This window comes from Buteo buteo, chromosome 16 (genome assembly GCF_964188355.1).
Source record: "Buteo buteo chromosome 16, bButBut1.hap1.1, whole genome shotgun sequence".
Taxonomy (NCBI): Eukaryota; Metazoa; Chordata; class Aves; order Accipitriformes; family Accipitridae; genus Buteo; species Buteo buteo.
In genome coordinates, this window is record NC_134186.1 from 3,002,824 (window position 1) to 3,027,718 (window position 24,895).

Here is a 24,895-nt window from a genome sequence, read left to right on the forward strand (position 1 = left end):
TGTTCAAGAATGATTAATTTAAACTGGTCAGGTAGACAGTGGAGTCTTACGCAAGCAGAACGGGTCTCATGAAAGATTTTAAAAGTGTGGCCTGCATTTGAAAGGAGATGGAATCTACAAAGCTATGGATGTTTGTTAAAAAGGGGGAAATAAGCCAGTGAAAAATATTGTTGCAATATAAATGGATATAAATTGAATATGAATAAATGATATACTGGGTGAATGTTTCTTACAATCAGAGGAAAGAGTCTTTAGAAGTCTTTCCCATTTTGCTATAGTGGGGAAAGGAACATGAATTATTTCAAGAGGGAATGTCTTAAGTTTATGGAAGGGAAGGCTAAAAAGGATACAAAGGATACAGTTAAGGCAGAATGGCTCCCACGGGAAAACAAGTATTTATGAGAAATATCTGGGGTGTCAAGAGCACAGAAAAGACCCTGGTGGCAAGAAGAGGAAGGAGAAAGATATCAAACTTCGAGTGAGAGAAGGTGAGAGGTTCAGGTACTAGGATTTCAGATGTGCTTTTTTCAGAAGATAACAGACATGAACAGGAAAAAAAAAAGAAAAGAAGACGTTACATCTCCTTTTGAGGAAGCTGCAGGCGCGTTAAAGAAGGATTTGGGTCATCAAGGCCCCTGCTGTACATAAAGGTGTGAGAAGGAAGCATCTAGGGCATCACATCCCCTCCCGGACGGCATGTGGGTGTGGGAAGAGGCGAGCAGCCCCGACTGCAGGGCGAGCAGGCAGAGGAAAGCCGCTGGGCTGCGCCTGCAATCGGTGCGTTGCCCCTTTAATTGTGTCCCCAGCCCTCGGGCGTCTCTGTCCAACGCCCACGTCAGCAAATACCTTTTGTTTCTCTCACGTTCGGGCTTCCAGGGCTCGGGGCTGCGGGACCAGCGCGTCGCCTTCAGCCACCGGCGAGCCCCGACGCGGGGCCGGGGACCCCCCGCATCCACCGCCCGCTCCCTTCGGCTCAGCGGCGGCCGCCCGCAGGACCCAGCCCGGTGAGTGGCGGCTCTAGCACGCCGGCAGGCCAGGCAGGGCGTCGGGATTCGGGGGGCGGAAACGGCCCCGGAGCGAGCCTTGCTGCGAGGGGCAGCGAGGGGACGGCCCCGGTCTCCGCGCTCTCCGAGGGCGCCGGGGGTCCGTGTGCCGTGACGGCCGGCGGGCAGCTGCCCCTGGGAGCCGATGGTTACCGGGGCTGCACGGCGTCCTTAGGCGGGCGCCATTTGCAGCCCCGGGCGCGGCTGCGAGGAGCCAGGCGCGGCAACAAAGGGCTGCGCGGGAGCAGGAGCGGGCGGCGGGTGCGCGGCGAGAGGGGCCGCGCAAGGGGGCGGCCGGGGCGCTGCCCCCCGCGGGGAGGCTGCGGGCAGCTGCGGCGGGAGCGGCCCCGGCCCCGGCCCCGGCCCGGGCCACGCCGGGCGCCCGGCACCGGGCGGCGGTGGCGGCGTGGCGGGGTGCTCTGGCGGAGCGGCAGCCGGGGCTCCGCTAAGGCGGGCGGCTCCGGGCTGCCCGCCCGGCCCGGCCCGGCCCGGCCCGGCCCGGTCCGGCGGAGGGGAGCGCGCAGCCGGCCGGAGCGCTGGCGGGCGCCGGCGCTGCGGTCCCCGCGGCGGGAGCGGGAGCGGGGGCGGCCGCGGCAGCCCGCGAAGCCGGGAGGCGCCTCCGCGCTTTGGCGGGCGGGTCCGGCGCCGTCGGGCGTCCCGGGCTCCCGATGGCCGAGCGACCAATTCGGCCGGGCGTTGCGGGTGAGTGACGGCGGCCTCCGCCAATGCCGCGGGAGGAGGGCTGAGGCTGCCGGGGCTCGGCCGCCGGGTCCCATTTCTGGTCGCTTCGGCGGCGAGGCTTGGAGCCCGGCGGGAGCCGGGGCGATGCGGTAACGTCGGCTCAGGGCGCGGACGCGGTCCTCCACCGCAGCTGCTGGAGCGCTCGTCGTCTCGCTGGAGAGCGCCTGAAGGGTGTGCAGCTGCCTTCTGTGTCCTGCATCCTTCGGAAGGAGATGCTCTAGGTGTAGCACGCACGTCTCTGCCAGATAACGTGTACTGATTCGGCTTTTTCATGGCTCTTTAATTCTTGGAAAAAGAATGTATGGTTGCGCATATTGTAATTTAATGTATTTATAGATTTAAATACATAAGATTATTTGTTAAGATGTCTGTAAAATTGGGTCTGACATCTTTGGCTGCGTTGCACGGCGCTGAAGTCAAGACTCAGGTTATTTTCTTTATTTTTTAGAGTGACGCTTCATTTCATCTTTTCTGGAATGGAGATTTCTTCTCACCAGTTTCACCTCTTGCAGCAACTAAATGAGCAGCGCAGGCAAGACTTATTCTGTGACTGCAATATCCTGGTGGAGGGCAAGGTCTTTAAAGCACATCGCAATGTGCTCTTTGCCAGCAGCGGCTATTTCAAAATGCTCCTTTCGCAGAGCTCGAAGGAGGCGAGTCAGCCGACGACAGCTACTTTCCAGGCATTTTCTCCTGACACGTTTACAGTTATTCTAGATTTTGTGTATTCGGGCAAACTGTCTCTCACTGGTCAGAATGTCATCGAAGTCATGTCAGCTGCTAGCTATCTGCAGATGACCGATGTTATCAGTGTGTGTAAAACGTTCATTAAGTCATCGCTGGACATCAGTGAGAAGGAGAAGGATCGCTACTTCAGTCTGTCAGACAAAGATGTAAATTCAAACGGCGTGGACCGATCCTGCTTGTACAGCGCAGGCTGGCGGGGAGAAAGCAGCCCCCCGCATTCGCACTTAAGTCCGGAGCAAGGGACATGTATGATGGGTGGAAACGCTTGGAGCAATTTCAGCTACTATCCAACTTCTCAAAGAAATGCCCAGCAGCAGCTGTCCAAACACGAGCAACGACAGGATTCCATAAAGAAATCCCGGCACCTGGGACTGCAGCAACCTTCTGACATTCCTCACTATAAATCAAGCAAACTGGAGGACAGGGCTGCCGAGCCCGCTGGCCATATTGCTCAGTCTGAGGAGCAAGTTCAGATTGAAACAGAAGTTGAATCCCCTCACGTGGGATACCAGTATGGCCAAGGGTCTGACGTGATGCCAAGGAGCTTGGCTGTGTCACAGCAGGAGCATGAATCACCCCGTTCTTCTAGTAAATCGAAGTCTTCAAAAGCAGACGAGCAGTACACGAGCATGCCCTCCATTCTAGGTGTCATGGGAAGCTGGGCTGAAGGTAAGAATTAGTTTTAATGCTGTAGGTGCACAGTCATCTGTGAATCGTCTGTTCTGTCCGTGAGAAAACCTACTTTACTGAACAGGTGTACAATTTCCAAAAAGACATCGGTATTGTCCAGAAATGTAAGTTTGGAAAGTTTAACTCTTATTTTTCAATAATTGTGAATGATTGAAGTACCCGTTTTATTAAAACTAGCCCATCAAAATACATAATCTTTAGCATCATCTTGCAAATTTGTGATCTTTTTGGATATTTTTAAGCTCATTTTAATATAGCTAACGGTCCGCTCCTTTTCCTTTGTTGCACTCCTGTGTATTTTACAAGAAAACACAAGATCTTTGTGCTTGAAAAGACCTACGGTAATATTTTTTTAATAAAAGTGATTTGCTATTCTGCTCATAGAATGCCTTTTCCTAGAGCATTATGTGACTAGACATGTTATGACTTAATTTTTTTAATCGCATTATTTTCTAACAGATGATCTGCCCAGGATGAGGTTCAAGTGCCCATTCTGCACTCATGTGGTGAAAAGAAAAGCAGACCTAAAGCGTCACCTTCGCTGTCATACAGGAGAGCGCCCTTACCCTTGTGAGGCATGTGGGAAAAGATTTAGCAGGCTAGATCACCTAAGTAGCCATTTTCGAACAGTATGTATTTTTAGTAACTGCATGATTTGTTTAATGTGTATATCTGTCTCAGTACAATTAAACACAGTACAAGTGTATCTGGTTGATATATTGACTCCTGTAAAGAAGAGGTAATAGAAAATGAATTTGGTTTTGTTGTCAGTTTGAAACATAATTTGTATCAAAGGGGATGAAGTTCTGTATTAGTTGATGGCTCACAAAGATACTGCTCTGTGCAAGTCCTGTAACAGAGCTTAAGTGGGTAATTACAGCACCTGCGATGGTTTAATTTTTAACTTTGGATGACTGTTTCTCAAAATGAGTTAACACTACCATTTGACACTACTCCAGCCCTACTTTTTGTCATCTTAAAAAATGCTTCTTTGTGGACACATTAACAAATTTATTCCTTTCAATTTTCCCAGATTCACCAGGCTTGTAAGCCTATCTGCAGAAAGTGTAAACGCCACGTGACTGAGCTAACAGGACAAGTGGTTCAAGAGGGGACACGACGTTACAGACTCTGTAATGAGTGTTTGGCTGAAGCTGGCATAGACAGTATTCGCATTGACTTGGAGGCTGAAGCACCCCTTGAATTTCCACAAGATGGGGATAAGGATTCCAGGTGGCACTATGGGGAAGACAACAGATCCGATGTGGAGATTGTGGAGGATGGGTCAACCGACTTGGTCATTCAGCAAGTTGATGACAGTGAGGATGAAGTAGATGAAAAAGAAGTAAAACCAAATATTAGGTAGTTGCAAGAGAAGAAGTAGGAATTCTGTGTAAGAGGGAGAATGTACTGTCTTGACCACAAACCCTCCACCAGCCTGTTGTTAATCGTGCAGAGATGTACTGGTTTCTCTTGAACAGGTCCAGACTTGCATGTATTTATGGACTTGCCATTGAGTCCACCCTGAGTTTTCTTATCAGAATACCCATGCTTCGCTTCATTAGAAAGAATCCACCCTTAAATGAAATAATGGATGAACAAGGAAACTGAAGTACTACATGGATAACTTTTTATAGCAGACAATGTGTCACTTCTCAAAACCTCTTTCAAGGAAGTGAGGTCTAAATACAAAAAAAAAAAAAAAAAATCACACAGTACTGTAAATTGCCCACTTTTTAAACTTGTAGAGATGTGGGTTTTATATGTAATATCATCTGGTGATAAACAAAGTATAAATACCCCACACACCAGAATATAAAGAAAACCTCTCTTCAGTATTCAGAAATGAAGATAATCTTCCAGGAAATTTCATGAAGTCTTCATATTATGATAAGGAAAAAAGGCAGCTAATTAAGAAAAAGCATATAAAAATGTTTTAGAACATTCATCTGGAAAAGCACTTTCTTGTAAAATTTATTAGAATAAGGAGAATCTTTAGCAGATCGTTCATTCAAGACATATTTCTTTACAAGAAAATAAACACATGAATGCTAGTCCTAGTCAGCACATCAGAGATAAAATTATTACAATTATGGATCATTAACTGATGCAAGTAGATGTTTCATTGATTCTGAAAATTGGGAACTTGGACTGGGGAATATTTTAATAAGCACTAGTAAAATACTTTTTTTTTTTTTTAAACCTCTCAAAAGTGCTAGACTGACATGACTGGTAGCCCTGCATCCATGGCATTGCCAATGGCAGTGTCAGCTTCTCCATGCCAATGTGAAGGAAACAACCCTTATGAGGTTACTTTAGCTGTTGTTTTCTCTCTTTGTCCCGTTTTATTTGCCAATAACAGTGGCAGAACAATTTGTACAGTATATATACTATATAATTAGAAATGGAACTGATGAGATTTTACATCTGAAACCATTGACTGCTCTTGTTTGTATTGACCTGTACTCAGTTTAAACTGATTAATTTTAAGATGGAGTCATTATCAATTTATATATTCCCAAAGTCATTCGGTCACCAGGAGAACACACTTTAAACTTTTTCAGTCTGTACTATATGCTGATGAGAACAAGATGTACTGGAAGTTCTAGACATCTTCTTTGTGTAATTTTACCAACAATTAGACGACAAGAGATGAGATGACTAATGGTGAAGAAAGTTTACTTCTATAACAAAATAAGCCAATTTTTGTTTTGTAACTTAGTGAGTTTATCTTAACCAGCACTGTAAACAGGAGAGAAGTATGCTCCTGGGGTGCTTTTACTCTGTGTTTTCTTGGACAGACCTGAGTATTAATACAGTCTTCATCCCATGATCATTGAACTCAATGGGTAAAGGCTTAGAAAACTTTTTTTTTTTATTATTATTTTTTACAACTTTGTAAGCATGTTTGGCTGAAACCCGGGATTAATTACAGAACAATCCCATATATATACACTATATAATCTCTTTCCCAGGGACAGCTAAAAATTCACTACTTTATTTTTATTTGTGTAAAAACTATATAGCCTTATTAGTATCATCATTACCAGAGAGTGCAGCATTTTCATTCCAGGCTGCAGATGGCCATCCTACAGGTCTCTTAAATGACAGCTCATGCACTTCCTTCTGAGTTCACAGTGTAAGCATTAGGAGCCCTTCCCCTCAAACGTGCCAGGCTATCAAGAAGCAGCCTGCTTGTATGTTCTAAGGAGACAAGAAATGGTATTTTATTGTTCCTACAAAAATTACCATCCATTGGCTTGGACTTGGGGAGGGGGGTTGAAGGGGTGAACTTAGAAAACTTTCTGATGACCCAGATGAAAACATCTTTTCCAAACAAGACTTACACTTGCCTCAATTTTATGTTACGCTTTGGTCAGCAGTCCAGAAAATGGACTTGACGTGAAAACAGTTTGTTATTTTCTTGAACCTTATTACTCCTAAAATGCATATTAAATGGCTGAAATATTCCTGAGCAACCTTAACTAAATCAAATATAGAACAAAGAAATATATAAAAGAACATGGAATGACTTCAATCAAATTTCAAGAGAAAATGCTTGCTGAAATCAAATTTAATAGATTTTTCCATTTCCCTTTACATTAAACACTATGCGCAATAAATTCTAGGTATTGGTGCCTGCTGTCCCAGAATACAAAGTGGCTGGGATTAGTCTGTGTGTGTGTTTGGGGATGGATTAAGGGGAGGGGAAAATAAAGTGTCACTCTAGGTCTAAAATCTTAACTGCAACTGTAAAGGTGAGACTACTAAGTGTTTCTGTATACTTGGGGGCGTTTTTAGAAGAAAAGGGATTTTTGGATCAATATTCAATCTAATTAGATACCATAAATCTAAGAATACTGAGGACCAGATGCTTCAGAAAAAGATGTGACGTGGCTATAAATGGGCAAATGGAACAATCCATCCGTGTGAAGACATTAACTTTTTAAATATAGGCAGATTAATTGTTGATTTGCCTGGCAAATAAGGGTTTTTACTGCTTTTATATTTTATTGTTATTCTCAGTAGCATAACTAGATATCTGTAGTAATTTTTAAGGTATCTTATTAAGCTTGGAGTTTTAGCTCAAGAATGCGATTCCCACAGGTCAATTATGTTCTGTATTTTAAAAAGGTTACCATTTTTATATTTGTTGCCTTAATTTTCGTTGTTGTTCCCTTATTTTTGTATTGCAAGACAAGATAAATGTTAAGTGCCTTCTATTTTCTACGTCTTCATTTTACATAGCCAGTCATATATTTTGCTTGTTTTTCTCTAAATGAAAGTAATTCTATTTGTTTTCTTTTCATCTCCTTGCATTGCCTCTGATGACTGTTGTCTTCATATTTCTGTTATGATCATGTACCACTCATTAGCAGAAGTATCATTGTCTTTCTTCTCAAAGAAGAAAGTAAAGACCATATAGGGTTGTTCCCACAGAATTTCATTTACCTGGCAGTAACTGATTTGACTGTGTTGCTTTTAGAACTTTGCCAGGTCACAAGTAGGACACCTGATTTTATCTTTAAATGCTAGAGGATGCTGTATAGAACTGTATTGACTTCTGCGAATAGCAATCCATTCAGATTCTGTTTCTGTCCTGCCTCTGTACATCCAAATCACAGTTTGAGAGGTTTAAATTGAGTGCAGCATTGGAACGGGCGGTGCAGAAAACAGCCTCAGAGATGGTTGTCCTTGAAGGTGTTCAAGACTTGGCTAGACAAAGCCGTGGCTGATCTGATCATGATCTGATCTCGATGCTGGCCACCTTCCTGTGGGAGATGGGACTAGAGACATTCACAGCTCCCCTATGACCAACAGTTCTGCTATTCCTCTCAAATTGGTTTTTGCTTTTTTTTTTTAAATTTTTTCCCTTGCATTTCTTTCATCTTATTCATGTTGCTTTGAATGCTCTTAAATACTACTTCTTAATGCATGTTTTGGTTATTCACTGGTTTTCAGTACATCATCTCTTGTCATTTGCTTTTCCATTCCCCATTTCATCTGACTAACATTGGAGGGATGTCTACTTCAAGAGGCATTCCTCTTGTATACCTCTACTTTCTGTGCAATCCTAGTGTCTTTGTCCTTTTCTCTCCTCTGTCTGTCCTTTGTCACTGAAAGCCTGCCTCTTAGGGACATGCTTTAGTGGTGGACTTGGCAGCGCTAGGTTAACCGTTGGACTTTATGATCTTAAAGGTCTTTTCCAACCTAAACAATTCTGTGATTCTATGATTCCTTTTGCTTGGCTTGTGTTTATCGTGTTCACAAAACCACAGTCAAGAGTGAAGACAGATTCATAATCTTCTGTTTAGTGTCTCACCTTTAACTATCCTTATTTTCTGACAACTATCTTGCCATCCTTTCAAAGGCTGAAACACTGAATTAAAAAACATTTCTCTTTCTCCCTTTTGAGGTATTCCCTACAGAATTCTACTTGCCACATAAACCTATGACTTGTGTGATACTTGATTAGTTTTTCTCCTTCACATCATATCCCATTTTTTTTGTTTTCCATTAAATTATCTAAACTTCTGTATTTACTATCCCCCAAAAGTGACACTTATCTTTATCTTAATGGTTCAACTGTTGGTTTTGTTGGTTGTTTTTTTCTTCCCCCCAAATTAATAAAAAAAAAGCAGACCCTAAAAACCAACCTCATAATAAATCTCCCTTTCCAACTTTTTGATATATATTCCATTCCAATTCTGAATAACTGAGATGAAAAAAAAATTGCAAAAATATTTAGTGTGAGTTTTGAAAATACCTGTAAACCCACAGATCTAGCGGAGGACTGACACTTGACTGCTACATGTATCATCCTTCCTTTACTCATGGCTCTTCAGAAGAACATTCCATCCTCCCATATTTTGGGATCCCTCCCAGTTTTTCAGTGATAACTTAGAAAAAAAACCCAAACAACTCTGTTGTATATAAAATTATGGAATGTACTACATTTCTACCCTGAAGCATCTGGTCACTGTCAGAGGTTATCCCATTACCTAGCAATGCCAATGTCTAGCTTTCTTATATTTTGGTCTCTTAGTCTGCAGAAATACTTGGCTTTGAACTTCAGATAGCCTACACAGGGGCTAACAGCACTATCTTCAGCCCCATTTATTATTTATATGGACCTTGATTTAGCTGAAAAATGCCTGACCTGCCATCTGGCTACAGCTGAGTCAATGGCTGTGCCTGGATCCCAGGATCCCCCTCTGACTATCGTTAGCATCTTTCAGCATAACAACAATGCTATATAGTTGAGTATCTATCTAAAACCTTAACTGCTGAGGGCTAGCAGAGTTGAGGTTTGCGTTAAGTGAGGATTACAGCTAAACTAAACTTGTTTAGTTGAATTTATCCTAAAAAAGGCATTTAAAAATTATATTTTAATTGAAGCCTTGAGGCTAAAGATAGCAGCAGTCAGACTGGAATAAGCACATGCATTTAGGGTTTATTTAGTAAGATTACAAATTCATAAGGAACTACTTCAGTGGACTGCTGAGGCCAGTATCTATGTGATCTGCTCAAGCTGGCACTGGGGACTTCTAACCATTTGCAAGGTAGAGAAATGTAAATTTTAATCCAAAAAGAGTCCAAATAGTTAATTCTGTATTCCTTTTATTGTTTCTACATGAATAAGTGCAGCAGAATTGTAAGAGTAGTTCAATATTCTAGTACAGGCATTTGAACACTTGCTTCTTGATTTTTCTGGAACATCTCAGGAAAAGTCAGAAGTCAATTACAAGGTTACTATTAGTTGGAAGGCAACATGTATGAGAATGAAATAGCAGAAAATTTCTCTAATTCTGGCCAAAAGGTTGAGTTTTGAAGAAAAGGATCTTATAATTATCCAGTCCCTGCCTCCAGACTTTCAGTGTACTTTTCCCATTAGGTATAAATCTGTACCAACAGTCAGTATGTCTGTTGAGTGGTGGGTATAATTTGATAAGCTACTAAGAAAAGCTTATAATACCATTTAGTGAAATATTTTCTATACTGTTTAACTTAAAAAAGCTCCCACACTGGAGTTAGCATAACCTTTCATCATATTTAACTCTTGAAATGCAGAGAGGCATCTTATTTGGTGCATCAAGAATTTTAAACATAGCAACACAGAACAAAAAATCTTGTAAGGAAAAACTGGGAAGAGTGGCAGGAAAAAGATTACCGTATCTTGGTTTAGCTGTTGTACTAAATTAAACACTAAAGAAGTTCTCTGCCCCACTCTGACCTGACACTTTTTACTGTGCAAATGGGAACTGTTCTTTGACTGCGTCCTAACTGACTCTGCTTTGAGGAGGGGACTATACCTGAGGACCTGCAGAGGTTCCTTCTCAAAATTATTCAATGGTCTCGAGGAACAAGATTGAAAGTGTCTTGTCTTCTCACGGGCATCCTGATTTGATTTTCTTTTTCCACACAGAAGTGAAAAGAACCCGAGAATCTGTCATACTGCACTCCCACTTGCAGTACTTTGGTTTAGGATTATCTCCATGGTCTGAATACAAAACTTGCCTGTTATGGAAGTGCTGCTGTATTGAGTAATAGCATATATCCTACGCCACAGAACTACAGGTATTTCCCATTCAGGTGGCGCCTTCCTTCTACATACAAAGCTATCCAGACGGGCCTTTAACAATAGCCATGCATTGTCTGCGGTAAGGCAGTGAGCCTCCCGGACGGCATGTGGGTGTGGGAAGAGGCGAGCAGCCCCGACTGCAGGGCGAGCAGGCAGAGGAAAGCCGCTGGGCTGCGCCTGCAATCGGTGCGTTGCCCCTTTAATTGTGTCCCCAGCCCTCGGGCGTCTCTGTCCAACGCCCACGTCAGCAAATACCTTTTGTTTCTCTCACGTTCGGGCTTCCAGGGCTCGGGGCTGCGGGACCAGCGCGTCGCCTTCAGCCACCGGGGACCCCGCATCCACCGCCCGCTCCCTTCGCCTCAGCGGCGGCCGCCCGCAGGACCCAGCCCGGTGAGTGGCGGTTCTGCTGTACACCGATAGGTCGGACCGGGCGTCGGGGCTGAAGACGGGTAGGAGCGGGCTGTCTGCGAGGGACGGCCCCGGTCTCCGCGCTCTCCGAGGGCGCCGGGGGTCCGTGTGCCGTGACGGCCCGCGGGCAGCTGCCCCTGGGAGCCGATGGTTACCGGGGCTGCACGGCGTCCTTAGGCGGGCGCCATTTGCAGCCCCGGGCGCGGCTGCGAGGAGCCAGGCGCGGCAACAAAGGGCTGCGCGGGAGCAGGAGCGGGCGGCGGGTGCGCGGCGAGAGGGGCCGCGCAAGGGGGCGGCCGGGGCGCTGCCCCCCGCGGGGAGGCTGCGGGCAGCTGCGGCGGGAGCGGCCCCGGCCCCGGCCCGGGCCACGCCGGGCGCCCGGCACCGGGCGGCGGTGGCGGCGTGGCGGGGTGCTCTGGCGGAGCGCTCTGGCGGAGCGGCAGCCGGGGCTCCGCTAAGGCGGGCGGCTCCGGGCTGCCCGCCCGGCCCGGCCCGGCCCGGCCCGGTCCGGCGGAGGGGAGCGCGCAGCCGGCCGGAGCGCTGGCGGGCGCCGGCGCTGCGGTCCCCGCGGCGGGAGCGGGAGCGGGGGCGGCCGCGGCAGCCCGCGAAGCCGGGAGGCGCCTCCGCGCTTTGGCGGGCGGGTCCGGCGCCGTCGGGCGTCCCGGGCTCCCGATGGCCGAGCGACCAATTCGGCCGGGCGTTGCGGGTGAGTGACGGCGGCCTCCGCCAATGCCGGGAAGGCTGAGGCCGCCGGGGCTCGGCCGCTGCCTTCATGCTCGGCCGTGCCGGCGCTCTGCCCGCGGCGGGCGGGTTGGAGGCGCAGGCTCTCCCGTCGGGCGCGGCAGTCCCCAGGGCAGAAGGGCCGAGTCCTCGTCAGTCAGCGAGCCGTTCACGTCTTCGTCGGTGTAATCGTAATTCTTTTAGGATGTGCAGTAACCCTGCTGAGGCGTCTTTTCCCCTCTTCCAGAGTTGTTAAGTTTCTTCTCTGATGTTATTATGTGGGGTAGGGGCTGCAGGGAGTTTGGAGATATATTGGGAATGTGATGCCATGTACGATGTTCATGTTTTTAAAAACAGAGCTCATCCCTTTAAAATAGGATTCAGCAACCTTGGTTTAGATTGTCATGGTTATACTTGTTTTTTTACTTTAGAGCAAGCCTTCCTCTTATTCCCTGACTGGAATGGAGATTTCTTCCCACCAGTTTCACCTCCTAGAGCAGCTAAACGAACAACGGAAGCAAGACTTGTTCTGTGACTGCAATATCCTGGTCGAGGGCAAGGTCTTTAAGGCACATCGCAATGTGCTGTTTGCCAGCAGCGGCTATTTCAAAATGCTCCTTTCGCAGAGCTCGAAGGAGGCGAGTCAGCCAACAATAGCTACTTTTGAGGTCTTCTCCCCAGAGACATTTATGGTTATCCTGGACTTCGTGTATTCAGGCATACTGTCTTTAACTGGTCAGAATGTCATCGAAGTCATGTCAGCTGCTAGCTATCTGCAGATGACAGATATTCTTAATGTCTGTAAGACATTCATCAAGTCCTCACTTGATATTAACGAAAAGGAGAAGGATCACTACCTCAGCCTTTCGGCCAAAAGTACAAGCAGTGAACCTGCCCATCCATCTCTTTATCGGTCAAGAAGGAAAGCAAAGAGCAACCCCAGGCGTTCCTATTCAATCCCGGATGAAAAGGCTAATACGGTAAATGAAAATGCCTGGAGTAGCTACAGCAGCTACCTGTCCTCACAGGTGATTCTTCAGAGGGCAGAAACACAGCTATCAAAAAGAGGCAGAAAACAGGGCTCAACGAGAAAGCGCCGAAAGCATCTCGGACTGTCACAGACCCGTGATTTTGTGCAGTATAAATTGAACAAAGCTGAGCGGGCCAGCGGAGGTTGCAGCGCATCAGATTCCAGCCACATCTCTCGGGTTAGAGAGGAGGTTGAATTTGATGCCGAGAATGACATTGATCATGATGATTATGGATATAATCACGAATCGGAAGTGATACCAAAGAAGTGGTCTGTTGCTCAGCTAGAACAAGAACTTTCAAGAACTCCTGAGTTCATGGAATTAAAGGCAGAGGAACTGTACACCTCAATGCCCACAATTTTAGGTGTAATGAGTAGTTGGAACGAAGGTAAAAAATACATATGGTTTTGCAAAGTTTGTCTTTGTTTGGAAGAATTCACATGATCTTTTGGAGAGAATTTGTATGGCTGCATGAAAACCAAAATGATGCCTAGTGTTGCAGATTATTTTCTTGATCTACGCGATTATAGTACCTAACAGAATAAGAAACTTTGAAGCCAGAACCAGGCATGAGAATTAGAATCAGCGAACTTGACCCATGTATTCTGTAAAGTTAAAACAATAAATGCCAGATTATTTGGACCCAAGTGGAATTTAATGAAGCCTCAAGAGCTGTAATTGACTAGGGGACCTGAAGGACTGAGTTTCTCTTGTAAGGTCCCCAATACCTGACAGTAATAGAGGCATCCAACCCAAATCCAACCGAAGTCCTTCCCAAGAGAAGGTCCTGTCACTGGCAGGATGCTACATTTCCCGTAAGGTCCAAACCAGCCCAATCTTCACAACTGTTTGGCCGCACTACATAAAGCATCTAAGCTCTTGACAGCATATGCCTGAGATGGTGGAATAAAGTTGACAGGTGTATTCTTACATGCATTCTGATGGAAACTAATGTACCTATATTTTATTATAATTGCATATTTTTAAGACTTTGGGCATCCTAGTATATTAGACAGAGATTATAAATGTTAAAGCTATGAACTGTTAGCTGATGAAAGGATCAGATATGATGACTATATGTAATAGCTATGTATTTATGATCATCTGTATGTCTAAAAAATACCCTGAGTAAGAAAGAATATACTATCAAACGGCCGTTTAACAATTTCAATAAGAACTACTGGGTTTGGAGGATTGTATTTTGGGATTTTTCCTATTTAGTGACAGACCAGAGGGAAAATGAACTGCTGCTTATTTAAGCTGAGAAATAATCAAACTACTACATAAAGAGATGCCACTGCTATTTGACATTTTACCTGTATTTCTCTGTAACAGATGACCTACCTCGGATGCGATTCAAATGCCCCTTCTGTACACACACAGTGAAACGACGTGCAGACCTGAAGCGACATCTTCGGTGTCACACAGGGGAGCGACCGTACCCGTGCGAAGCATGTGGGAAAAGGTTCACCCGACTAGAGCATCTACGTAACCACTTCCAAACGGTACGCCATGTCCGTCGGAGACTCAGCCTAGAAAAAAAACCCACAAGATGTCATTGGTACCAGCTGTTCAGTCATTTCCAGAACTAATACCAGAAAAGCTTCCTAGCTGCACATCAACATTAATTATTCATTATTTAAATTGGCAAATTATATTTTAAATTTAATTTTTTTAGAATGATTCAGTGAATTTTCTTTTTTTTTTTTTTAAATCTGCTTTTGGATGAACACTGACATTTTCAAATTTTAAATCTCTTTAGATACATCAAGCTGGCAAACTGATCTGCAGAAAATGCAAGCGTCACGTAACTGAACTAACAGGATGTGTTGTTCAGCAAGGAACAAGACGCTACAGACTGTGCCCTAAGTGTCTAGCAGAAGCTAATTTTGACAGCATCCCTGACGATTTAGATGCAGAACATTCTCCTGTCTCCTCCACAGGAAACAAACGTTCCAAATGGGCTTTGGAGGAGGAACAGAAATCAGATGAAGAGACAATGGAGGAGGAACCATATAATTTGGTTGTCCGACATGTTAATGATGATATTCCAGATGAGGTAGATGAAAAGGTGAAACCAAATCTTAGGTAGATATATTTGTGTATTTGTTATTGTTGTATTCAAGATTAAATTACTTGTGTCCTGCCAACTAATGCTGGTTTATTACTTTCATTAAAATGAAATATAGCTAAAATTCTATTATGAGAAGCAAAATACGGACTACAGAGGAGTTGTTTTGTACTTACAGATATGCAACAGTGTAACTGCTTCTAAATATCATCCAGAAAGTACTTATCTGGAAACTATGTAGTAGAATTGGTTTATATTTCAAAGACTTGCTCAGAGCTCCTGTTCATAGTGGAAGTGTGAACCAATTTACAGTTCTACAAAGATTCTATATTATATAGATTTTTAAAAAACAAATATTGATATTTGCTTTGAAAAAGTCTTACTAAAGCAGCTAAGAAATGTAAACCACATTTTTGTTGACACTGTAATTAACATGTATATACACTTCAGAAACTTCATAAGAAAGGAGTAAAGAAAACAAGTGGAATTCTTCCTGTTGAAGAACCTTTTTATGAGAGCTTTGTTTTCTGAGTGAGCTTATTGCATCTTATAGTTCAGAAAAGCATGACTAGTTTTAAAGAATACACACAGCCGTACAGAGTAGAATAATGAACAGAGCATCTGTAGTGCACTTGGATAGTATGAGTTTGCCTTTTCAGATATGCAGTGTTTTTGTACTGTGAATTTTAAAGAAAGATACACTAACGTGGTTCCAAGGAAATAAAAGTGCAATCACTGGAAGTACAGTTGTCAGGTTTTTTCCATTTTTTTTCAGGACTGGTGCAAGATTTGCTTAAACTCCTGTCTATCTTACACTAAGATAATAAAGGCGACACGTCCCTTTAATTTCAGTGGGACACTTGTGACTTAGATCACGGAGCTACTTTAGAAAGGCTTTCCTGCTCATATAAATTTAGGATGCTTAACGGCTGCTTGACAGTCAGCATAAAAACATCTGTTTATATGGACAATTTCCCTTAGAGTTTAAGTAACCTTTGTAATTCTGGAGTGTCTTCAGCTTTTTTAGTAACAATTTTTTTTCCCAGTCATTTGGCTCAGAGAACCTCTACTTGCTAGAGAAACTGAAAATGGTCAGTACTAAAATGATTAAAAAAAAAAAAAAATCCCAGGGAGAATGTGTAGAAGAAACATTCTGCCTGAGAGCAGAGAATGGCATTCCCAGTAGGTACTCTTGATAAAGAGCCACTGTTTGGTCTCATGTCTCATTTTATGCTATGTTTCCTTTCCTGTTAGCAGAATCTGTAGCCTGAGGTTACTGCCAAGCAAGCAAAGATTCCCTGTAGAGAATTTGAGAACAGCCATATTGATTCACATCAAGGTTCTCCCTGTCTCCAATAGTTGCCATTAACAGATACCTAGGGAAAAGTGAGAACAGGGCAAGCCTGTATAATAATTCCCTAATGCTCTCCCCAAATCCAGCCATTTTCAGTTAAGGGGATTTTCTTAATTTGGGATTTGTACATTTAGAAACCACCAATGCACATCTTCACTGCTCTACCCTTAAACTCATCTAAACTTCTTGCATCAGCAGTATGCTTTGGCAAATACCTCCACCAGTCTAGTATGCCCTGTGAGTCCCATCTCCTTTGAATCTGGCTTCTAGAACAGCCACCACCGTGTCTAGCTGATCCACAGAGATGCACACGAACTCAGTGCAGAACTTGCTCAACTAACAGCCAGAAAAGAAGGGTGTGCAGTTTTACCATGTTTTTTAATTAAACACTTTCAGGTAGTTAATTGTCTCAGTGGGCCCCAGCTCAGTGAGAGACTACAGCCAGCCATGGGGCTCCTGTATAACGCACCGGGAGAACAGTAAACACGCCGCTAGCTGAAACCTGTTGCTCCTGCAGCTGTGGAAATAGAACAAGGTAAATTTAAGGCCTGTTTTACAGTAAGTATGTAATAAATAGTGAAAAAAAAAATGACTAACACTTACTTAGTTAATTCCAAATGTTCTTCTAGTAAGTTCTGTCACCATTTCTAAAAGCAGAGCACTTGTGTTACTACAGCCTGTGACTGATGGTATAGACAGGGCATCTCAGCACTTCTACAGATTTAACTACATAAATTTCTCTTCTCCCATTTTAGAGAGCTGGGCAAAAGGAAGGGACTCCCCAGCCGCAGCCCTTCAGCCCCTGCTCTCACCTCCCCGCCGGTCCCGGCTCCCTCCTCAGCCTCTCTGGAGAACCAAGCCGCCTCAACTCGACGCCTCATTGGCTAGTTCCCAGTCACCTCACCCAGCCGGCCAATGAGGTGTCAAAAGCGCTGCTGAGGGGCGGGAGCCGCCCTGTGCCTGCCTGCCTGAGGGGCGGCGGCGGCAGCGCCCGCCCGCCCGCCATGGCCTTCACCTCCCGGGGCGGGCGGGCGGTTTGCCGCGCTGAGGGAAGGCCCGGAGCCGTTCACTTCGAGCAGCGCCAACAGGCGGGCCCAGGCCTCGCTCTTCGTCCACAGCGCCGCTGTGTCTGGCCTGTCACCTTAGGTGTGTGCTGGAGCCCTGGGGCTGCTCCCGAGGAGGGAAGAAAACCCAGTGTGTGAAAATCGTATTTATTTTTGTACCATCAAATAGGCCTATCGTCACTCTTGCTGACAAAGAAGTCTGCTCACCTTAACAGAGAAAAAAGCACAAATGTCATTCATTGGTGTTAAAACTCTGCTGGTCAAAATTATTCACACACAAACCTGTTAATTCTTTCAGTCCAAGTTTTATTTCAGCATTGAAGCTTTCTCAAAAAATAAAAGGGATTTTATCCCTCAGTCTTCATAATATGGAAGTAAAAAGAGATCTATTCAAGATGACTTCACAGTGAAATCAAGATGAGACCCTGCCTCCAGAGGTGAGGCACTTGTAGCATTTACAATAAAAAAAAAAAGCAGGTCAGGTCAGCGCCAACCATCCATCCCTTACTCACTGTGCCCCTCTCACATTTAAATAGCAATGGCAGGTAATGCACACTTGCTGTCCTGTGATTTAAAAAAACCCCACACTTTTGATTATTTTTGATTAATTATGATTCAGTGAACTGCCCATAATGCTTTGACATGAAAGGATTGTCTGTATTGTCCTTTCTAAAGGAAGAAACGGAAGCTGATCCGAATTGTCTGCTTTTTCTACAAGAGAATCGGCTTTCGCAAGACATAGTTGGAAGTGAACCCACAGAGAGTCTGGTGCATCCCCTTCTACCGCCACAGCAAAGCTGCCTGCTTTTTAGAGTGGTAATAGGTGCTGTTAGGATTCCATGTACATGTGGAAATTTATTTACAGCAATTCAGCACCACCTGCTGGCACGACTTTTTTAAGTAGTTCAGAAGGTGTGGTTTGTTTTTTAAATTGGTACCCTTTCTTAGGTGTCCTTTGAACAGTCAGAAATTTTTCTACATTAAATCTGACCCACTGCTGATATTTTGGACCCTTTATATAATATGGCGGAGGGCTGCCACCTCAGAATTAGAGTATTTAAATCTAAAAATGAAATCATGTCGATGAACATTTACCTTCTGCCACTGTACGAAAAGGTAGTATTTTAGCTAGCAGCTCCACTAATTTCTCTATTTAGTTCATACAGCACCTAACATAAATCAGCCTTAAAAACTGATTACTAGCATTCCTGAGAGACTTTCAACCCCTGCAACCCTCTTTCTTCTTCTCAACACCCCCAAAACCCCAACTAGTTCTTTTTTTTTTTTTTCCTGGCATGCAGGTATTTCTCTGTCTCACCATCCTCAAGTCAAAACAGGGGCTGACATTCCCCGCAGTTACACCCTTCAATTTATGACTTGAATTGGCAAATTCCTTAGTTACTTCCACAGGGATTACAGTTTTCAAGGGACTTTTGCCAGCCAATGCCAAATATCCACTCAACCACACTTTTCTTGCTTTAAATGTCAATGATGACAAAGACTTCTGGCTTTTCATCTTCACAGATCTGCATTGCTGAGTAAGTTATGGCTTTGACCTCCGTACCCTAGAGAGAAAAGACACAAAAGCATGGATTTTCTAAATGACATCCCTTGTAGCAGTTCATGATGATACACAGTACTTATCACCTTCTACAAATGCTATCCAGTTTAATAGTTTTTCTCCCCCAAAAGCTGTTACTGCATTTGTTCTGATGAATAAGAAAGTTGGCATACTAATGGCAAGGTCTTGGCCAGGCCAAACAGTAAGTAACTCTTCCCTTATTTTATTGCCTCTTGAATACTACAAATTCCTCCTCTTACCTCTGACAGAACATCAACATTTGCTATGCTAATACTGACACAGCTGAAGAGCTGGTGGGTAGATAAGGATTTGCTTCTAGCAATTCTTTAAATCAAAAAAAAAAAAAGCAAAAACTGACTAAGCAAAAAGCTGTGATAATAGCATGAAAACCAAACCCATGTACACATTCTGGATATAGACTGGTTTACTGTGTTATCAGCATCACAAAAAGGAAGCCAACTGTTGAGTTTTGCTAGTGCTGAGGAACCATCAGATGCTTAGGTCAACAGTTTCAGGAACTCATTCACAAAAAACAAGCAGAAAGTGAGATCTTAAGTTTAGTGCCTGTGACACCATTCAGACATGTTTATACTTGGATCTCCTGAGAACTTAAGAGGTCTGATTTAAAAGACACCACACCTTCCCACCCTACCCCTAAAATGTAAAAGATGTACAGACGAACCACTGCATACCTGAGGGTGTTTGGGTAAAGAGAACTCTTCTCCCCACCTTTAAAGGCAAAAAGAAAAGTGGTTGGAATTTTGGTAGTATTTACCAAATGTTGTAATTAGTTCCATTGATGAGCACAGGACAGTGAGATTTTCATTTAAAGCGTCAAAGGAAGAAAAAAAAAGAAGTCCACAATCCACTTTTTAGAAAGCATCAGTGAACTCCAGCACATCATGATACTGCAGAGTGGTTACTCTGAAGGCAATATGTGCGTTTTCAGTGAAGATATTCATTACTCAACTGATCGTTTAAGCTCACCCAATTGATCTTATTTTGAATTGCATTCGGTCAATGTAAAGCACTTTCACCTCCTGCAGAGAAACCAAGAGGAGAAATATGTCAGTAACATCTTCTATCTTCAGGCAGAAATGCTCAGTAAATCTCATTTACAAGGGTTATATTCCACTGTTTAGATGGAATCTAGAACCAGAGAATATGAGCAGCTTCAAAGAGCTACACTGCTACTTGGAACCTGAAGGCAGCAGAGCTGCCCATACTGTGTAATAGCAGCTAATAATTGGTGTTTGTGGTAGCAAAGCTTAACAATTTGTTTCTCAAGTCTTTCTGCCCTGGTACTTTCAATTCTCCATGTGTTGTGCTTCAGTGATCTGCTGTGTCCCTTTTTCTTCCCTAAAGTAACATTGCATTCAGAGCTGGTATTTTCAGAGAACAGCCTCGACCTACAAATGGAAAAAGATCAAAACAGAATACTTACCCTCGGTATAAAGAACTCATTAGCACTGAATTTATACAGCCACTCATCCAAAAAATGGAAGAGAAGAGACAACATGTCATGTCCTGCATGGTTGAAGCAGAGAAGATAGTCAGATGATTGTCTCAGCAAGAACGCCCAAACATTTCTAAGAGTACGTCAGATGTACAGCTTTCTGCACTATTAGAAGATTCAGATTAGTGTGATGCTTAATTAGATTTTAATTAACTGCAACAACACTACCTGTAAAGATTCAAAATGTTGGTACCCTTCTCCCTCAGGGTTCATACAGTTCCAATATGAAAAGTCAACGCAGCCTTACCTTCTGCCTCTACCTCTACTGTATCCACAGGCTCCACGGTCTCTGTATCAGTCATGTAGCCAAACATGGCCATAACGCACTGCTCAAATGCTTCTTCCAAAGTGTCTCCCCAGGCATGCAGCCTAAAAAGACATGGGATAATTTACCGGACTGTTAAAAAAAAAAAAAAAAATCCCAAGTAATATGCACGTGAGCAATCAGCACACGAGAATTAATGCAGAGGAAGTGAATGAACAAAAATACTTGCTTTTCTATACCTATGCATTTGGGCAGATTACAGAGATTTTCCTCCTTGAGGTTTGTGAGAAGAGTTTCTTGGGAGAATATGGAAAATAAATTTTTTACCAGACAGCAAGAAAGTTCTTTCTCAATATAGCTAATTGATGTCTATAAAAGTGAACTACTCAGAAGAAATTTGGTTTAAAAGGAAGAGATTAAAGGAGATTTCAAAAGACATTTCCAAATAACAGAGGCTTAATCAGAAGCACCATAGGAATATTACATTAGAAAAGAAACCAAACACATGGTTCTATGCTCTCCCAAGAGCAGAAACAAAACTGACCATCAAAAGACCTGGTGTGTGACATTTCATAGTTCCATAAGGTGTACATCTGCAACCAGTCTTCAACAGTTAGTCCAGATTTATCGCAGTGTAAGAAATAATCAATTTGTCATATTGAGAAATCCCAGCTGCCCATACTTACTGGACATCTGCCGTGTGATCCAAATCTGAGGAGGAAGGAAAAAGAAAAGGCATGACACCACCAAACATATTAAAAAAATGAGGATTAAAAAAAAAAAAAAAAGAAAATCAGATATTGTTGTTATAACAAGAACTTTTTGCATTCATTTTCAGATGTGAAACAGTGACAATTTTGCAGTGTATTAGAAAAAGCACAGGTGGAATCTGGGATTATTTCTGCCAAGCAGAAAAACAGTGTTTAATGTAATTATGTCAGTGCCCTACATGTACAGCACTGTGTGCAAGGTATGGCTGTTGTAACGCAACAGGCTTCTACAAGTTAACTGCAATAAAAAGAAACTTTAACCAGTAGTAAAGAGTACTTGCTGAAGTCTGCAGGACTGAAAATTATTCATGCAGAGGACAAGATTTGCAAATATTTCCAGCTCAGTGAAGAAATATACCTGTCCACACCCCAAAACACCCATTATGCAAAAAGGAGAATTAAAAAAAAAAAAAAAAAAGTATGTAATACAAAATAGAAGGCAACCTTCACTAGTAAGGTAGGATTAATATCCCAAGCATGTATCCAGTTTTACATTAACATCATTTATATTCATTCAGAGGAATAAGAGAAATCCAAAATTATACCAGGTTGGCAGAAACAGAGCTAACTTGGGTTGTAAAATAAATGCCACACCATGATCACTCTAACCAAAAGATTGTTCTGATGCTGTTTAGATCGTTCACACACTATTAATGGATTCTCAACAACAGTCTCTAAAGCAAACAAATTCCAGTGGATGTAAAAGAAGAATAAAACCTCTTCCAGTTATGGAAACAGCATGACTATTGTAATATGTCACCATATTTCTGCACTGCTATTAAAGATCTGAACACATCCTAAAAATATATATTCTAACAGAGTAATAGACACTGTCCCTCCAGACAGACACCGCTGAAATAGAAAACAGTCACTGACACTGAATGGTCTCCTGTGAGTGCCTTAAGCTAACCCTTGGGCTGCCACCCACTTGCTTGACATGTTCTTAGAAGACATTCCAGGGGTGGAGAAAGGGAGAGATAATGATCTTTAAGTAGTGCAGGTAGGAGAAAAAACACCACACAGAAGACCAACACACTCTTGAATGTCTCTTCCTAGATCAGAGAGGTAGAAAAATGTACTGCCTTGCTAAGAAATAGTTTGAAAGGGGAAAGTTTTCAAGGTGAGACTTAACTAATTTATTTCTATCATTACTTCTTTAGCACCTTAACAAGAAAGGCATTTATCTGTGACAAAGAAAATTGTAGATATCTCAATTAATTCAATTACAGATGCATCCCACAGTCTAAACAGATACGATACTGGCATACTAAGAAACCCCACATGTGCTTACAAAGCATATCCTGCTATCTTCCTTCCCCTCCCTCCCCCTCATGACTGCACCGTCACACGTGCGCTGCATCAGGATAGCGTTAAAAATACTCACATTCATATTTCTTATTGAGCGGTGGGTATTTGGCTTTGATAGCCTTCTGCTCCTCCGTCAGGTTGTAGTCCCTCTCATCGGCTGCCATAGCTGCTGGGCTTGAGCAACACTCACTCACTTCCTGGTGGTAGGAAACATGGCGACCTCCGCGACTGCTTCAACGCTGCCAGGCTTCTCATGTGATGCTGCTGTAAAAAGGGAGAATTGCCTCTCAGTTCAGTTTTTCACTTGATAGCAGTTTGGTAACACTTGTACACAGGCTTGGGTATTCAAAACAAGATATTAAATGCACGTCATTTAAATTGTTTGCTATCAAAGCTGTCGCTGGGAGATGGGGGAAATTCAGGGTTCGATCCTACACCACTCGCCTCATGAACTGATACGAGTTATGTTCAGCCAGTGAAGGCAAGGGCTTACAGTTCTTACAGAAAGCGTGGACTTTGACCTTTTCTGGTAAGAACCATGTTTCTTCCTCCTTGTTGTGTACGCCACCAAGCATTTCACTCATCCTCAAATAATAAAATAGAGTAATAATGAAAAATAATGAAAACAGCTGTAAAGTGAATTAAACTTTCATGCTTCAAGTAACATCTACTGAATTTTACAACTGAGGGTACTCAGCCCACTGATACATTACACAGCAAGCCAAAATATGCATTGCCTCCAAACTCCTAGACGTGACTTTACACCTGATTTCAATTCAGGAAAGAAAGTCTTGTTTTCTCTTAGGACAGGGATTGTATTTAAGCCTTCAAACCTAGAAGCACATGCATGGCAAATACAACTGTCACACAAGTGCAAGAGTTTTCCTATGTTCCTTTTCTTGCATAACATGTTTTTTTTTTAAATTAAAAAAACCACCAATGAACTGTATCAAATCCCCATTTAAAAGTCAAATTCTCAGACTAGATCTTAGTAGTTGCTGTTTCATGCAAGCTTTTATTTGTAAATCTAACAGACACAAATTAGAGAACCTGATTAACTTCAGGCTAATTAATTTTCCTCAGATGAAATCTCCCCAGGTTTCCAGATATAATAACAATTCTCACTCTTATTTTTTTTGTCCATTACAAGATTTATCCACAGCCGAGCCCAAGACTTCCCGAAATAATGCAAATGATAGATTTATAGATAGCACGTAATACCATCAAAACTACTTTCAAACAGGAGTGGTTCTTACTCCAAGGCTTAGAAACAAGACTACACAGGATTTCCAGTTTGTTTTCAGGTAAGCGCCTAGATACATTGCAAAGACAGGTCTGAAATCGAGAAGCCAGTGCTCCTCTTAGGGAATAAACCCAGATGAACACACATTTTGATTTTAAACCCGTTAAGCCTTTACTGCGGAGGGTCAGATCCAGGACTGATCACCCCGGGTTACCCACAGCGGGCCCATCAGAACCAGCTACATACTAAGGATGGCTGTCTGTAAAGCTCACCGCTGCACTGAATTAGGGGAAAAGGAAAGTTGTTAGTGATTATAGACAATTAATAACCCAAGAGCAAGCTGAGGATACTCCGCAGGTCTCTGGGCAGTCCTGTGAGGAGGGGAGGGCCGAGCCTCGGTCCCACACACGCACCAGTCCGGTCCACTCCGCTCCCATCCGCTCCCGACACGGTCGTGGTGACCGAAAGAAACCGCGGCCTCAGCCACGGACCTTCCCGCTCCCGAACCGGGGCCTGGCCCCCGGCTGCGGCCGCCACCGCAGAGCCGGCCCTCAGCGCGAAGCGCTGCCACTTTAAGAGTGAGCGAGGGGTGGGGGGGTCCCCCTCCGGAAAATGGCGGCTCCCAGGGGAGCTTCACCAGCACCACCCTCCTCCTCCTCCTCCCCCGCCCGCCTTCTTCCCGGCCGCCCTCCCACGTGACCTCCGGGCGCGCTCGCCTGCCCCGTGTCCCCGCCCCGTGCCTCTCGTCGATTGGCGGCAG

General features: G+C 43.7%; 3 protein-coding genes across 6 annotated transcripts; 2 read left to right on the forward strand and 1 right to left on the reverse strand.

Annotated features, from left to right (window-relative positions):
• Positions 1-696: 696 nt before the first annotated feature.
• On the forward strand, positions 697-15,863 carry LOC142040081 (zinc finger and BTB domain-containing protein 8A-like). The gene is given in 5 exon segments (XM_075047333.1): positions 697-918; positions 921-1,004; positions 12,363-13,350; positions 14,298-14,467; positions 14,725-15,863. Coding segments are annotated over 5 exon segments (1,794 nt in total). The 3' UTR covers positions 15,055-15,863.
• On the forward strand, positions 869-7,325 carry ZBTB8A (zinc finger and BTB domain containing 8A). The gene is made up of 4 exons (XM_075047334.1): positions 869-1,004; positions 2,233-3,200; positions 3,681-3,850; positions 4,255-7,325. The coding sequence occupies exons 2-4, from the start codon at positions 2,261-2,263 to the stop codon at positions 4,585-4,587; spliced, it is 1,443 nt and encodes a 480-aa protein (XP_074903435.1). The 5' UTR covers positions 869-1,004; positions 2,233-2,260; the 3' UTR covers positions 4,588-7,325.
• A 1,873-nt stretch (positions 15,864-17,736) lies between the features above and the next one.
• Positions 17,737-24,730, reverse strand: ZBTB8OS (zinc finger and BTB domain containing 8 opposite strand). Of its 4 annotated transcripts, none has more exons than XM_075047336.1 (8): positions 24,549-24,728; positions 22,969-23,153; positions 21,501-21,525; positions 20,797-20,918; positions 20,478-20,560; positions 20,021-20,073; positions 19,726-19,762; positions 17,737-19,016 (listed from the first exon to the last, which is right to left on the reverse strand). In XM_075047336.1, the coding sequence occupies exons 2-8, from the start codon at positions 23,054-23,056 to the stop codon at positions 18,930-18,932; spliced, it is 495 nt and encodes a 164-aa protein (XP_074903437.1). In that variant the 5' UTR covers positions 23,057-23,153; positions 24,549-24,728; the 3' UTR covers positions 17,737-18,929. The 4 variants fall into 4 exon arrangements, with proteins under 4 accessions (XP_074903437.1, XP_074903438.1, XP_074903436.1 ...); XM_075047337.1 differs by having other exon boundaries at positions 22,969-23,156; positions 24,465-24,728; XM_075047335.1 differs by having other exon boundaries at positions 22,969-23,156; positions 24,549-24,727.
• Between the last annotated feature and the right edge of the window lie 165 nt (positions 24,731-24,895).